The 14,724-nt window shown below is 51.2% G+C and overlaps 1 protein-coding gene across 3 annotated transcripts in view; it reads left to right on the top strand.

Annotated features, from left to right (window-relative positions):
• The window catches only part of BDKRB2 (bradykinin receptor B2), a 32,369-nt gene extending 19,717 nt beyond the window's left edge, over positions 1–12,652 (top strand). Inside the window, exons 2-3 of one of the 3 annotated variants that reach the window (XR_005200184.1) lie at positions 7,306–7,418; positions 7,926–8,347. Coding sequence is in view for 2 of the 3 variants with exons in the window: in XM_017528177.2 (XP_017383666.1) it covers positions 7,345–7,418; positions 10,595–11,690 (1,170 nt within the window). In the remaining variant the exon portion in view is untranslated. Of the gene's footprint in view, positions 1–7,305; positions 7,419–7,925; positions 8,348–10,594 lie in introns of those variants that run through there. The other 2 variants (XM_017528177.2, XM_017528178.2) reach the window with 2 other exon arrangements.
• The last annotated feature ends 2,072 nt before the right edge of the window (positions 12,653–14,724 follow it).

Here is a 14,724-nt window from a genome sequence, read left to right as displayed (position 1 = left end):
TTATCTCAGGTTGCCTCTCTACCTCTGCTTTCCCATCTGAAACATGGGAATACTGATGCCTCAGCCACTCAGTGCAGTGTTGAGGATGGAAGAGGTGGGCACACTGTAAGCTCCATTTCCCTTTGCCTCCACCCAGCAACTCTGTCTGCTGGGGAGAAGAGGAGAAATAAGGATCACACCCTGCCCTCTGTCAGTCACTCAACAACCATAATATATTAACCACCTACTATGTTTCAGGCACTACAGAGAAATGAAATAACAACACAAGCAACTTATAGCTGTGCCCTATGATAAGCGTTGTAGAAGCAGGAGGCAGGTTGAGGTGGAAGAGAACCTCCTGCTTGAAGGGGGATAAGAGAACCAATAGGAGACACAGATTAAGAGATGCATTGCAAGGAACTGGCTTACGTGATTGTAGGGATGATTAGGCAAGTCAGAAATCCCTTGAGAAAGCTGCCAGGAAGGGCAGGCCAGAACATTCAGCCTTGGACAGAAGCTCCTGCCTGCAAGCCGAATTTCTTCTTCTTCCAGGAAACCTCAGATCTGCTCTGAAGTCCTTTCAACTGTTTGAATCAGGGCTATGCAGGGGGTCGAGGACAAGCTTCCTTAGTGAAAGCCTGCTGGCTGTGGACTGTCACCACAAAGATAAACTGCTTTACAGCAACACGGAGATTAGCGTGGGATGGAATCACTGGGGCCTGTCGTCCAGCCAGGCGGACCCACAGACTCACCACAGCAGAGCATCTAGAGGAGGCCAAGGAGGGTTAGTGATGGAATCAGGCAGGGACTCAGGCAGGGGGCAGCCCCAGCAAAGGCTCCCGGGTGAGATTGCAGAAGAGATCCTTGGAGGTCAGGGAATACAGCAACATCGCTGTGGCACTATGAAATAAAATAAAATTTAAAAGGATTGGAATAAGAGAACAGTTTAATAAACAAAAATAAACAAACACAATGCATTTTTTGAAGGCTCCATTACAACAGCCATGGAGCAACATGGGAACATTCCCGTGATAAGATGTTTCATGTAAAACCACAGCCACAGAACATGGTTGGATGTGGCATACGTAAAGCGCTGTGTCCAGGGATGGAACACCCTGGGAGATTTTCATATTAGTTGTAAATGCTCTTTGATATATATATATACACACACACACACACACACACACACACACACACACACACACACAGACATATATATTGAGACGAATCTTGCTCTGTCGCCCAGGTTGTAGTGCAATGGCATGATCTTGGCTCACTGCAAACTCCACCTCCCAGGTTCAAGAGATTCTCACGTCTCAGCCTCCCGAGTAGCTGGGATTATAGGCACCTGCCATCCTGCCCAGCTAATTTTTGTATTTTTAGTAGAGACGAGGTTTCGCCATGATGGCCAGGCTGGTCTTGAACTCCTGACCTCAGGTGATCCGCCTGCCTCAGCCTCAAAGTGCTGGGATTACAGGCATGAGTCACTGTGCTCGGCCTATTTATCTTTTTTTTTTTTAAAGAGAGAGATTTTCTTTTTTTAAGAGGAAGGAATGGTGTTAGGATGTCAGATGAAATTGCTCCTTTATTAAAACTGAAAACCGCAATGTGGGGAAAGATATAAAACACACTGCCCAGAATAATCTAACCACAGTGAACAGGATAAAAAGGTCAAGAATAAAATAAGCCCAGGAGATCTGAGGGTGAGCACAGCCAGGCCGGCAGGCCTCCTCCTACCCTGCACACAGAAAGCAGGGTGGGTGAGGGGCTCTGCTTCTCCAGGCTCCCCCGCATCCCCCCTGAAAATGTTTCCAGAACATTTCAAGCCCAGAAAGTGTCCAAATGCTGGAAGGACTCACATGTATATGTCTGGGATTGAATCAGATCTTCTGACTCAGTTCTGTTTGGGAGTTCTGAGAATGGAAGTCACTTCCCAGAACCCCATCCTCCCCCTACAGACAGCATTAGCCTTCTTTTCAGGGAAGAAAAGAAAAGGGACTCTTGGGAACCCTGCTGAGGGTTACACATCTCCTGCTGTTGAGGCTGATAGGGATTATGAGGCGACATCGCCCCTTCCGCCACCCACTGCCTGCTGTGGCCGAGGCTTACCTTCACGGCTGTCTATAAACAGCATCCAGACTGAGTAATCACATCAATCAGCTTTTAGAGGAAAACATTTATTCTGGGGAGATGTCAGGGAAAGGATTTAGGAGACCTTGGTTCTTTCTAGCTCTGGCCTTGACACCGACTTGCTGGGTGGCGTAAAGGATTTCACTTATTCACAAAGTAAATGTTGCTCAAGAGTTTGGAATGTGCAAAACTCAGCAGCAGGCACAGTGAGGGTGGGAAGAGGAGCAAGGCAGGGTCCTCCTTTCCGAGCAAAGTGAATCTGGTGGGACAGAGGCATACGCACCTTATGCACACAGGCATGCACACTGTGCGTTCAGCTGCCACCAAGAGGAGACAGGCAATGCCGAGGCAGAGGGAGAACAGCTGCGCTCGGACCAAGGACGGAGCCCAGCTGTCTCAAGACCTCCCCTGGATGGACAGACTGGTGGCATCCCAGCAGTAGCCCCCATCTCTCCATCCAGCTGTGTAATGAATCTCTGAAAACCTCAGCTGGTCTGTGAGCAGGAGCACTGGCCAGGTGGAAGGGCATCCCCGACACCCTACAGCCCCTAGTGTGGCTGAAGCAGACGAGCCTCCACGGCTGGCGCAGGAAGAGCAGTCAGCTCCCAGTGCGCTTCGGCCTCACGGCCGGGCTGGCTTCCTGTCTGTAACGGCATTTCCAGCTGGAGCCTTTCAGGCTGGGTTTCCCACATTTAGCCATTCACATTCACACTCTCAATTTTTGACGTGTCTGTGTCACCTGTACAACCATTTCTTTAGTATTGACTTGCTTTTGAACTGTAACTTCATATCATCAGTGTAAATGAAAAATGAGTGTCATTTATCATAAAGGAAAGACAATAACTATAAAAAAAATGCAATAGAATATAAACAATGCTATTAAAGCCTGGGTAGACGTGGGGACCAGCCAAGGCTGCTGGGTCTATTGAAAGGGGAGATTACACACATAGAAAGGGACTGAAGACACACGGACGCCACGCTGAGACTTTCTTGTTGGCCTCATCAGGAGGAATGACTAAAGGATTCCAGGTTATTTACCAGCCAGTCTACATCCCTTGCTGGGAAATGCTTCCCGGCTGTAACGTGCAGTCACAAAATACAGGACACAAGCTGATATCGGAAGGAAAATATCTTTTCCTTCTCCACTTCTGAGTTCTTGGTTGGGGACCCCATAACAAAAAAACAGGTTAACAAGAGAAAAGTGAACAAATTAATTTAAGTTTAATGTGACTTGGGCACCTTCATAAGGAAATGAAGAGATTAAACCTGCGTGCCTTTTTATTTTTTTGAGACAGGGTCTCACTCTATCGCCCAGGCTGGATTGCAGTGGTGCCATCACTGCAGCCTCCATCACCCCCGGCTCAGGTGATCCTCCCACCTCAGCCTCACCGGTAGTTATGACTAGGATTACAGGTGCACACCACCACACCCACCTATTTTTTTTTTGTATTTTTTGTAGACACAGCCTCGCTGTATTGGCCAGGCTGGTCTCCCACACCTGGGCTCAAGCAATCTGCCTGCCTCAGCTTCCCAAGATGCTGGGGTCACAGGCATGAACCACTGCGCCCGGCCTGAGCGTGTTTCCATTAGATGTGCTGAAGGGTGGAGAATCGTGGAGCTGTGGTGGGACCAGGGAGCACAAGCGAAGTGCAGGAAACTGGGGAAACAGCAAGGCCTGTCCCTCTCAGTGTCCCCAGGGCTTGGACGTGAGAGTGCCCCTTTCCTCTGGTGACCTTCCTTGGAGCTGGTGACTTGCTTCAGGGAACAGAGAGTCCTTCCTGCACCTGCTGTTTCTCGGATTCTTTCCACTTAAAATAGTCAACATGCGAAGCTACCACATTTTGGGGTAGTATGCCCTGAACCCCATCATTGGCTACAAGGTCAGGGGTCCCCTGTGAGACACACTTGGCCCTTGAGACAGTGATACTGTGTATTTCATGGAGGCCACTGCTTCAAAGGCTCTCAGACGTGGATTCCTGGGAAACCAAACAGGCTGTCTCCGAGGCTCGAGCAGAATTGATTCCTGACAGCACCAGGCCCACAGTGTCTGTGTGAGTAAATGAAGGAAAGCGTTTTTACAGTAAGTCTCCTTGGACAGAATTCTGAGAGAGAGAGAACGAGTGAATCAGAATGTTGGATGTTCCCTCTAAAGCCTGTGTTTAAAAACTCAGGGGAAAAGCCCAGCAACAGTCATCGCCTGTCCCCAGCTCTGAGGATCAGTGTCTGTGAGGGGCACGGACACCCTCCCAGCTCTGTAGACAAGGAAACTGATCCAGACAGGTGACAATCCCACAGACAGCGACCCACCTAGGGCACCCCCTTCCCAGGGTGACTTTATATTCCCAGGATGCATTCATCAGGGTCTCAGTAGGAAAGAGAAGGCACATCCCAGTTGAGTAATAGGAAGAGGATGTTAATGAAGCATTTCTTTTACAGGGGTGTAGGCAGCACATTGGGGTTCTGCGAGGAACAGGCAGCACCCTGGATGCCTCAGGGCTAGTGCAGCAAAGCCTCAGCACCCTCCCCACCTCCTTCCCTCCCGCTCTACCAGTCCCCTGATAGAAGTGAACTCTGCTCCAGGCCCGGCCAGCATAAAGGTCCCCAAGAGAGAAGCCAACACCCCATCCTCCCTCTCATCCTCCCTCAGGCTCCTGCTGGGGTTCCCATTGACCAAACCCAAAGAGAAGTCAGAAGGCAAAGAGCCCCGTGGTACCTATAGGGGATCCCGAGTCAGGGGCCACAGAGGAGAAGTCAGGAGGTGAACTGGAGCAGGACACAGCAGCTCACTGCCAGGGATCCTCACCCCAGGCACACCTCTAGAGCAGAGGGAAAAACAGCTCAGTCAACTTCAGACTCCCAAATTCTCCCAGTTCCTTAACCTGCCTGCCCTCTGGACTTCAGGAGAAAGTTGAGAGGGAAAAGCCCTCAACTTTGTTTTGAAAATGAGAGCAATGTTTACAGCCACTAGCAAGCAATTAGGATCCAGCTGGGCTGATGTGGCCAGATCTGGGGACACCCTGCCGAGTAGACGCACAGCAGACCTATAACAGAGGTCAGCGAGGAAACGCTGGACATGTCCCCCATGACTGAGCTGCAAGGATCCGAGTTATCTCTGCGGCAGTCACTGTCATGTAAAAATGGAAGCTACACGTGCAGGCTGAGGCCTCTCAGCTGGGCAGTTCAGCCCGTGTGAGCCCCATGAGGACAGGGGAGGCTGGTCTTCATTCTTCCCCTCTGAATCGCCAGCATGTGATAGACCTTCAGTAATTAGTTAAATGCTTTTAAAAATGAATGCTGTAGGCCAGGCGCAGTGGCTCACATCTGTAATCCCAGCACTTTGGGAGGCTGAGGCGGGTGGACAGCTTGAGGTTGGGAGTTCGAGACCAACCTGGCCAACATGGCAAAACCTCATGTCTACTAAAAATACAAAAATTAGCCAGGCTTGGTGGCAGGTGCCTGTGGTCCCAGCTACTCAGGTGGCTGCGGCAGGAGAATTACTTGAACCCCGGAGGTGGAGGTTGCGGTGAGCCGAGATCACGCCATTGCACTCCAGCCTGAGTGACAGAGCGAGACTCTGCCTCAAAAAGAAAAATTGAGTGCTCCAAACACATGACCTCTCACCTCCGTTGAGTTTTCTCTCTATGAGCCCAGGAGGGCCCCTCAGAGAGGAAAGCTCGTAGGTCTTTCTTTCCCCCCGCAAAGTCCCCATCTTGAAGGATCAGAAAGACTGTGCTGCTTGTTGCATCCTTGCAAGTTCCAAACCCTGATCCCAGCTCTGCTTAGGAACTCGTGTAGACCTTTTCTGGGTGTTCATTACCTCCCACTTCATTTCCTGTTTACCAACTCAGCTTTTGTTTTTAATGTGTTCGGACTCCCTGAACTGACCATTGTCTGATCTTCACCTCCCAACTGATTTAGGAGAACTGGGCTTCTGGAAACCCAGGTGCTGGGTATTGCAGAGTGGCTGAAAGCTGGGAGGGGGCAGATCTGTGGCTACATTCATGCACGCCCACACACACGCGCATATACCACGGCTTTGCACACCCTTCCTAGACAGGGGTCACTTGGGGATCCTGGAGAGAGTGTGAAGTCTGGAATGGAATGAGAGGGGGTTAAGCCCCACCTCCAGCCATGGATCTGAGACAAGTCACCCCACCCGTCTGCACTGCAAGGCAAGAATACAGCCCATGCCTCCCTCCCTGGATGGGAGTGAAGTGAAACTTGAAGCAGGATAGAGAGAGGTGTTATCAATGGAAGCTCCTTAAGCAAAAAGCCTCTTTCCACCAGGGGCACAGATGAGGCCCTGGGCTGAGAATTTGACAGCACCTTGTATTGGTAACCAGCCCAAGGGACTGGGAATACTCAGCGGTGTCTGTCTCCCTCATTAGGCCCAAAGTCCCTCAAGAGTCTGTCTCCATCACAGTGCTCCAGTCCAGCCCCTTCCTCTGAGCTCCAGACCCTGCTGGACCCAACAGCCATTCCCATCCATACCTGCCTGAAATTCTCAAAAGAACCTCACCCTTAACAGCTTTCAGTTTAAATACATGACCTTTCACCTCTAAATCAGTCCCCCATCTCCGCCTTTGCAGGAGCTGGACGCCATAACGCCGCCTCACCCCGTCCTCAGGTCCTCCAGGTCCAAACAAGCACCAGGCTTGTCAAGTTTACTCTCTCAACTCCTGTGGAATCCAGCCTCTCAGTCTCCATCATCCCAGGCGTAGGCTAATGGGCTAACTGGTCGCTGCTTCCGCTCTACCCCCACTGCAGTCCCGACTCCCTGAGCAGCGGCTGCAGCCTAATCCGCATTCACACCAAGCACCCTCCTGACTCAGATATCCTCCTGCACTGCCTTCCCTTCATGCTGTTTAGTTCTGCTCACCCTCAGATGTCATCAGTATCCACTCACCCTTGCAGGCTGGTTTGGGACCCCAGGCTCTATGCTGTCACAGGACCTCTCACTTGATTTCATTACACTTAGGTCCGTGCAGTTATTAAGTGACTAAGCAACGTCTGCCTTCTTCAGTAGGCTGTCTGCTCTTCGCCACTGTGTCCCTAGCATCGCTGGTGGGAGCACGTCACCAGTGTGCATTGAGTCAGGGACTCAGCAGTCTCCTTTTCTCCTCCCTGCTGGAGAAGGTGTGTATTTTGCAGCCCCCAGCCCCCATGCCATCTAACCATCTTTTCTTCTCTGTTCAGCCCAGGTGGGGCCTCACTCACATCCCACTCTGAGTCCAAATGTTCCCTCCCGGGAAGATACCAATGTTTCTGTCTGTTCGTGAGGACTCTGTGCCCACCATAGCCTCTTTCAGGTGAGTCAAAGGATTCCTCAGTTTACTTGTTAGGGGTGGGGAGCAGACATCCTACAGAACTCCCTGGAAAGGTTGAAGGAACCGGTGAAGTTAAACCCAAAGACAAAACCTCTTAAGTGTTCAAGTCCCTGTAGGCCTTTCGGGGACAGAGGGAATGTATTGTTCTATGGAACTAGAGGAAGAGGGGCTCAGGGAGGAGAAGGACACATTCTTGGTTGTCATATGTGATCTATCCCAGCTGAACCTGGAGGTGAAGGTAAAACAGTTAAACATTGAAGTCAATACCCAGTGGATCAGACAGCAATGTGCCAGGTTGCCTTGGAGACAAAATATCTCCAACACATGGCTGACATCTGGTGGAAGACCAGAACACTCTACAGAGAGAATTCAAGGGGAGGGGGACCTGATCCAGAGTAGAAGCAGAGGATAGGGAGATCTGTTCTGGGGGTCAGCATTTGCAAGAAACAAGGCTGAGGGGTCCACTCCAACCTCTCCATCCTGCGGCAGCTGCAGCCTATGATGAAGATGAGCACATGGCCATCTCAGCTGGGGCCACAGTGCACTGTACCTATAGTTCCTAATTCCACACTCACCAGGCATCTTTCTGACGATCCTACAGCTTCTCGGAGCCAAGAATGGCCTAAGATCCATCCCCTTGGCTATCAGTTGTCTTGCTGAGAAATTAATAAGCAGCATCTGGTGCTATACTTTGGTCTCTATTGAGTCAGCCCATGAGAAATGATCAATGCCCCAAGCCAAGGGTATAAAGGAAATGGATTTTCTGTAACTACAGAAATAGGGTTGAGGGTTGGACCAAGGGGACCACCCAGGGGAAGTCGTACCTTCAGGGAGTCTGGAAAGGAGGCTGCAAGTTTTCATGGGTCAAGAATTCAGAGCCCCATACAGAGAGCTCATCTCTGTTCCAAGATGTCTGGGGCCTTGGCTGGAAGATTCAAAGGCGGGGAAACCAGGGTCCACTGAAAGCTTAACTGGGGCCAGAAGATCCACTTTCAAGGTGGCAAGTTGGTTCCTCTCTATGTGGCTGATTGACAATCTGCACATGGCAGCTCACATCCTTCCAAGTAGGCAATGCAAGAGGCCAAGGAAGGAGCTGCAAAGGGTGTTATGACCTAGCCTCAGAAATCACACCATCCCTGCCACCATTGGTAAGAAGTCCAGCCCACATCCAGGGGAAGAGGAAACAGATTCCTCCTTTTGGAAGGAAGAGTATCAAATAATTTGGGGGCATCTGAAAGCCACCGTGCACCACACCACAGGAATGTTTGCAGAGCATACTTCTTATACCATCACCCTAGTCCTTAAGACTTGGGGGCAAAGCCTCACTTCCTTAGTGCCCTGTGAAGACCACGCTTACTCCCTTACCCAACCTCTTGCTACTTCCCACCTCTCCTGTCCAACATCCAGTGTCACTTTCCAGACATACCAGCAGCTTCCCCAGTTCTGTGCCTCTGTTTGGGCTGTTCCCCCTGCCTGGCTGCTTGTCCTCCTTGTCCCCTTTGAAATGCTTCTTGTCCCTCAAGACCCAGTCCCAGAGTCACCTCCAACCTTACCCACCTGTCCCCACTTCGAGTCTGTGTCCCACACCCCTCCTGCTCCCTCCAGGGCACCCTCCACACTCTGGGCCACAGTTGCCAGGAGTCGGGCAGGGCAGGAACTGGGTGGTGTCCTCTCTGTGTTCTTGCACTCAGGGTGGAGCTCAGCACAGAGAAGATGCTCAAGAAACATTTAAAGGATAAAGGCATTGATTTGTGGGCCCCCAGTCTGGCTTCAGGATGCCAGCCAGCTGCTCCTAGAAGCAAAGGGGCTTTTCCTGAGAAATCCCGGAAGCAATGAACAGAATCTCTCCCACGACCTGTGGCTCAGCTCTTCCTCCATGAGCCTGCCTAGCAATGGACCTCCCAGAAAGAGCCCTTTTTCCTTCTCTCACCCATACCACAGGGCACTGGGAAAATGCCCAGTGAGTCCTGCTCTCTGGGTTGTGCTTTGGGCTTTTCAGTGTGTCTTCGCATCCACTCTTTGACTTGAATCTTGCAATAGCCATGTAAAAAGAAATGCAAGGCGAGTCAGGATGGGAGCAATGCTCTACTCCAAAGAAGGCAAAATAGAAGCTCAGAGAGGTCAAGCAATTTGCCCAAGACCACACAGCTAGAATTGGAACCCATGTCTGTCCAACCCCCGTGCCTCTGCTGAAGGTACAAATGAATTAGCCTTAACAGCAACAAGTCTAGAAAGGCGCCTGCCCTGTGGTCTGTGAGTCCTGCCTAAGAATGAAAGAGGAGCCAGTGGGTTAAAGATGAGGTCACTGACAAACAGTGGAGTTTCCCATTGGTTATTTTAATAGTTAGTTACTAACGTTTATTGAGCCAAGTGCAGTACTTGGGGCTTTTTGCACATCGTCTCAAATCCCCATCACAACCCTGAGAAGTAGATGTTTTAATTCCCATTTTACAGGTGAGGTGGTTCAGATATGTTAAGTAACTTCTCCTATGTCACACAGCTTATAAGTAAGGCAGCCAGGATGTGAACCCAGTAGGACTATTTGGCTCCAAAGCCCCCACCCTCCCTCGCCATCTGCACCCTCCAATCACCTTAAGCGCTTTGCTGATAGAAGGTGTGGAAGTGCCATGCCATCCCAGACCGTCCAGGAAGACAGAAACTGGGCAGATGGGCTGGCCAGGGTCTCCAAGCAAGATTGGAATCTCCAGGTCTGGCATGACATCATTTTTCTCTTTTAATAAATTAACTCACCCACCACAAGGCTTTGAGAGGCTGAAAGGTGACCAACTCCCTCGGGAGTGGCCCGGATGATAAGGAAAGAATGTGAATCCTCCTATCACGGAAGCTTCCAGGAGGTCCAGGGTCCAAGATTTGAGATTGTCAGTGTTGCTGATGGATGCCGGCCAAGGAAATATCCCAATGGAGCCTCAAGATGAAGAACATCAGGCCCTCATTTAAATCCAAGGATCAGAGGGGGCTCTGTAAGACCCAGGGGAATCAGGTATGCCTGAGCACTGGCCACCAAAAACAGCCTGCGTTCCCACTCGATTTCTCCACGTGCTGGCTGGCTGTCTTTAACCCCCCTCTCCTTCTGCACCAGGTTTTGTCCTTCCCTTGTGACCCTGATGGGTAACAGCCTCTTTTCCACTTTCTTTCAGTGCCGACATGCTCAATGTCACCTTGCCCGCTCTTAACGGGACCTTTGCCCAGAGAAAATGCCCCAACATCGAGTGGCTGGGCTGGCTCAACACCATCCAGCCCCCCTTCCTCTGGGTGCTGTTTGTACTGGCTACCCTAGAGAACATCTTTGTCCTCAGTGTCTTCTGCCTGCACAAGAGCAGCTGCACGGTGGCAGAGATCTACCTGGGGAACCTGGCCGCGGCAGACCTGATCCTGGCCTGTGGGCTGCCCTTCTGGGCCATCACCATCACCAACAACTTTGACTGGCTCTTCGGGGAGACGCTCTGCCGCGTGGTGAACGCCATTATCTACATGAACCTGTACAGCAGCATCTGTTTCTTGATGCTAATCAGCATTGACCGCTACCTGGCCCTGGTGAAAACCATGTCCATGGGCCGGATGCGTGGCATGCGCTGGGCGAAGCTCTACAGCTTGGTGATCTGGGGGTGCACGCTGCTCCTGAGCTCACCCATGCTGGCGTTCCGGACCTTGAGGGAGTATAACGACGAGGGCCACAATGTCACTGCTTGCGTCATCATCTATCCATCCAGCACCTGGGAGGTGTTCACCAACACGCTCCTGAATGTCGTGGGCTTCCTGCTGCCCCTAAGCATCATCACCTTCTGCACGGTACAGATCATGCAGGTGCTGCGGAACAACGAGATGCAGAAGTTCAAGGAGATCCAGACAGAGAGGAGGGCCACCGTGCTGGTCCTGGTCGTGCTGCTGCTCTTCATCATCTGCTGGCTGCCCTTCCAGATCAGCACCTTCCTGGACACGCTGCAGCGCCTCAGCCTCCTCTCCAGCTGCCAGGACGAGAACATCATAGATGTTATCACGCAGATCTCCTCCTTCATGGCCTACAGCAACAGCTGCCTCAACCCACTGGTGTATGTGATCGTGGGCAAGCGCTTCCGAAAGAAGTCTTGGGAGGTGTACCACGGACTGTGCCAGAAAGGGGGCTGTGGGTCAGAACCCATTCCGATGGAGAACTCCATGGGCACACTGAGGACCTCCATCTCGATGGAACGCCAGATTCACAAACTGCAGGACTGGGCCGGGAGCAGACGGTGAGCAGATGCCAGCAGGGCTGCTAGGAATTTGTGTAAGGATTAAGGGACAGTTGCTCTTCAGCATAAGCCCAGGAAAGCCAAAGAGACATCCATGCATGACCTCGGGCAATTAGTCAGTGTCTCCAGAAAAACACCGGAGAGTAATTTCTGCCCTGCCCAATTTTGCAGGGAGCATGGCTGTGAGGATGGGGTGAACTCATGTACAGCCAAGGACTCCATAAACACGACAGCATTCCTGTTCTTATTTGCTGCCACACCGAGCCAGCCTGCTCCTTCCCAGGAGTGGAGGGGCCCTGGGGGCGGGGACAGGAGTGACTGAACTTCCCTCCCACGTGGTGTCCCTCCCTGCCCCAGCAAGACAACTTGGATCCCCAGAAGAACTGCCATCCAGCTTCGGTCCAGTGGCTGAGTGCACACGTGGGCCCTGGCTGAATTGTTGCCCTGGGTTTCTTTAATCTGTTCAGCTAGAACTTTGGAGGACAATTTCTTGCGTTAGTGGAAGTTAAGCTCTGATGGATCCCTGGACCCAGGATTCTATGGCTCGCCTCACTGATGGACAAGGAGGTCTGTGCCAAAGAATAATCCAATAAGCACATATTGAGCACTTGCTGTATACACAGTATTGAGGACTTGAAGTATACACAATATGGAGCACTGGAGGCAAGGGAGAAGAAAGAGAAGGAGCCGTCTCTGTTTTGAAGGAACTCAAACACTCGAGTGGAAATGACTGGGCACTGCCACCAGCAGAAAGCTATTCAATGAGGTGGTCGAGCAGGGTGCTGTGGGCGATGTGGACAGTGGAAGGGGGGAGCCCAAGGTTCCAGCTCAGCCAATAACTATTGCACAGCTACCCGCCCCTGCCTCAGTTCCTCTTCTGTAACATGAAGTTATTGTGAGGATTAAAGGCAGTAACAGGTATAAAAATACTTTTAAGCAGCCGGGTGTGGTGGCTCATGCCTGTAATCCCAGCACTTTGGGAGGCCAAGGTGGGTGGATCACAAGGTCAGGAGTTTGAGACCACCCTGGCCAACATAGTGAAACCCTGTCTCTACTAAAAACACATATATATAATTATATAATTAGCTGGGCCTGTTGGCAGGCATCTGTAATGCCAGCTACTTGGGAGACTGAGGCAGGAGAATCACTTGAACCCGGGAAGTGGAGGTTGCAGTGAGCCAAGATCGTGCTACTGCACTCCAGCCCAGGCGACAATGTGAGACTCCATCTCAAAAAAAAGAAGTACTTTGAAAAGTAAAGGGTGCTATGTACATGTGAGGTATTATTACGCACACGTAACTGTAACTGGGTTACGTTTATTATAAGGAAAAGACACTGAGGTTTGGAATTAGCTCCATGGAGGAGAATCAGTATTGGGAACCGGTGGCAGTGTGAGGCACCGGTCAGTGTCTGGCACATAGTAGGTGCTCAGTAGCATTGGCTTCCTTCCACCTGTCCTTCCCACATCCTGAGCCCCCCACCGCCACACACACATGAGCTTTTGGGGAGAAGGCCATGTCTTCAAAGTTTGATTTGTGATGAGGCAGAGTAAGAGATTTCTAATCGGACTCACCCAGAGGATCATAGTGCTGAGACTCCCCCACTCCCAGCCGGTCCTCGGGAGGGGGAGAGTGCAGGCCTGCTCAGGGACTGTCGCTGTCTCGGCAACCAAGGGCCGTCAACCAATGGTTTACTAGAAGGCGGCCAGTACAAGCTCTAGGAGAGTGTGTGCAGTAAGTATGGGCGTCAGCTTCAGGCAGCAGACAGTGATAGGGCATAAAGGTTATTTGCCCCAAAGCATTATTCCCAGAGCCAGCCACCCCCCAGCCCAGCGGACTGAGACCCTCATGGGTGAGGACCGTGTCCAGGCTGGGCTGCCCGGGCTTGGGCATGTGTGACTATGAGGAAGCACTCTGGGAACAAGATCCCCACAGGGTGGGAGAACGCCCTCCCCAAATGGCTTCTCGGTCAATTTCCCATAGACCCCCCCCCACACTGGAGAGGTAGGCAGGGGTGGCCCCAGGTGTCAGGCTGGACCCACATCCTTGGCCAGAGACTGAGACAGCCCTGCCCCCAAGCCCCAGGTCCCCCTGGGGAATTTGTTGCTTTTTCTACGTGACTTAAATAACTGCCTCCTGTGGGCAGCACTGCGCCAGGCCCCACAGGGTAATGTAAAGGGACCAACCACCAGGCTCCAATATCAAGGCACTTACAACCAAGGGAGCTTCATGGCAATGGCATTCACCATCGAGAGTGCCAGGACAGCACTCATTCACTTGATAAATGAGCATTTATTAGCTGATTGGAGAGCTAGAACCTGGAGAGCTAGAACCTAGAGAGGCTAGAATCTAGAGGGGCTGGAACCTAGAGAAGCTAAAACCTGGAGAGCTAGAACCTGGAAGGCTAGAACCTGGAGAGCTGGAACCTGGAAGATGAGAATAATTTACATGGCAAAGGGTCCATAAATCCTGACCAATCCAACTCTGAGTTTTAAAGCAAAAGTGTCAAAAGAAATTCCCTCCCCACTCCCAACCCACTCTTTTCTCCTACCACCCACACCCCTCTGCCCCAGTAAATAGCTGGAGAAATAAAACAGATGAAATAAGAAGTAAAAACCATTTAGTATTAGAATGAAGTCAAACTGTGCCACACATTGTGAATGAAAAAAAAAAAAAAAAAGGAGGCTGTGTTTTGTCACGGTTGGCAGTCATTCATCAGCAGAGCGCATGATGGTTGGGACTCTCGTAGGAGCAGAGCTATGCTCCAACAGCCATGTGGGGATCCACATCTGGTCTGAGGGGCAGCGGAGCCTGTGGGAGAGGAGCTGCCGTGTGCATGGTGTAGATGCCTGATAAAGAACATCTGCCCTGTGAAAGACTCAAAGAGCTGTGATGTAAAGAGGAAACATTTCACATCCGAATGAGAAAATGGGTGAATCATGTAAACATGTGTCTTTTCTGTGCCTCATAATAAATCGGTGAGGTTTTTGCATGTCTCTTAGCATTGGTTACAACTCCGGAAAACCCCGAGTTTGGTCC

Source organism: Cebus imitator, unplaced genomic scaffold (assembly GCF_001604975.1).
Source record: "Cebus imitator isolate Cc_AM_T3 unplaced genomic scaffold, Cebus_imitator-1.0 Scaffold52, whole genome shotgun sequence".
In the NCBI taxonomy this organism is placed as follows: domain Eukaryota; kingdom Metazoa; phylum Chordata; class Mammalia; order Primates; family Cebidae; genus Cebus; species Cebus imitator.
The sequence above is the reverse complement of the archived record's forward strand: the minus strand, read 5'-3'. Positions and strand labels throughout refer to the sequence as shown.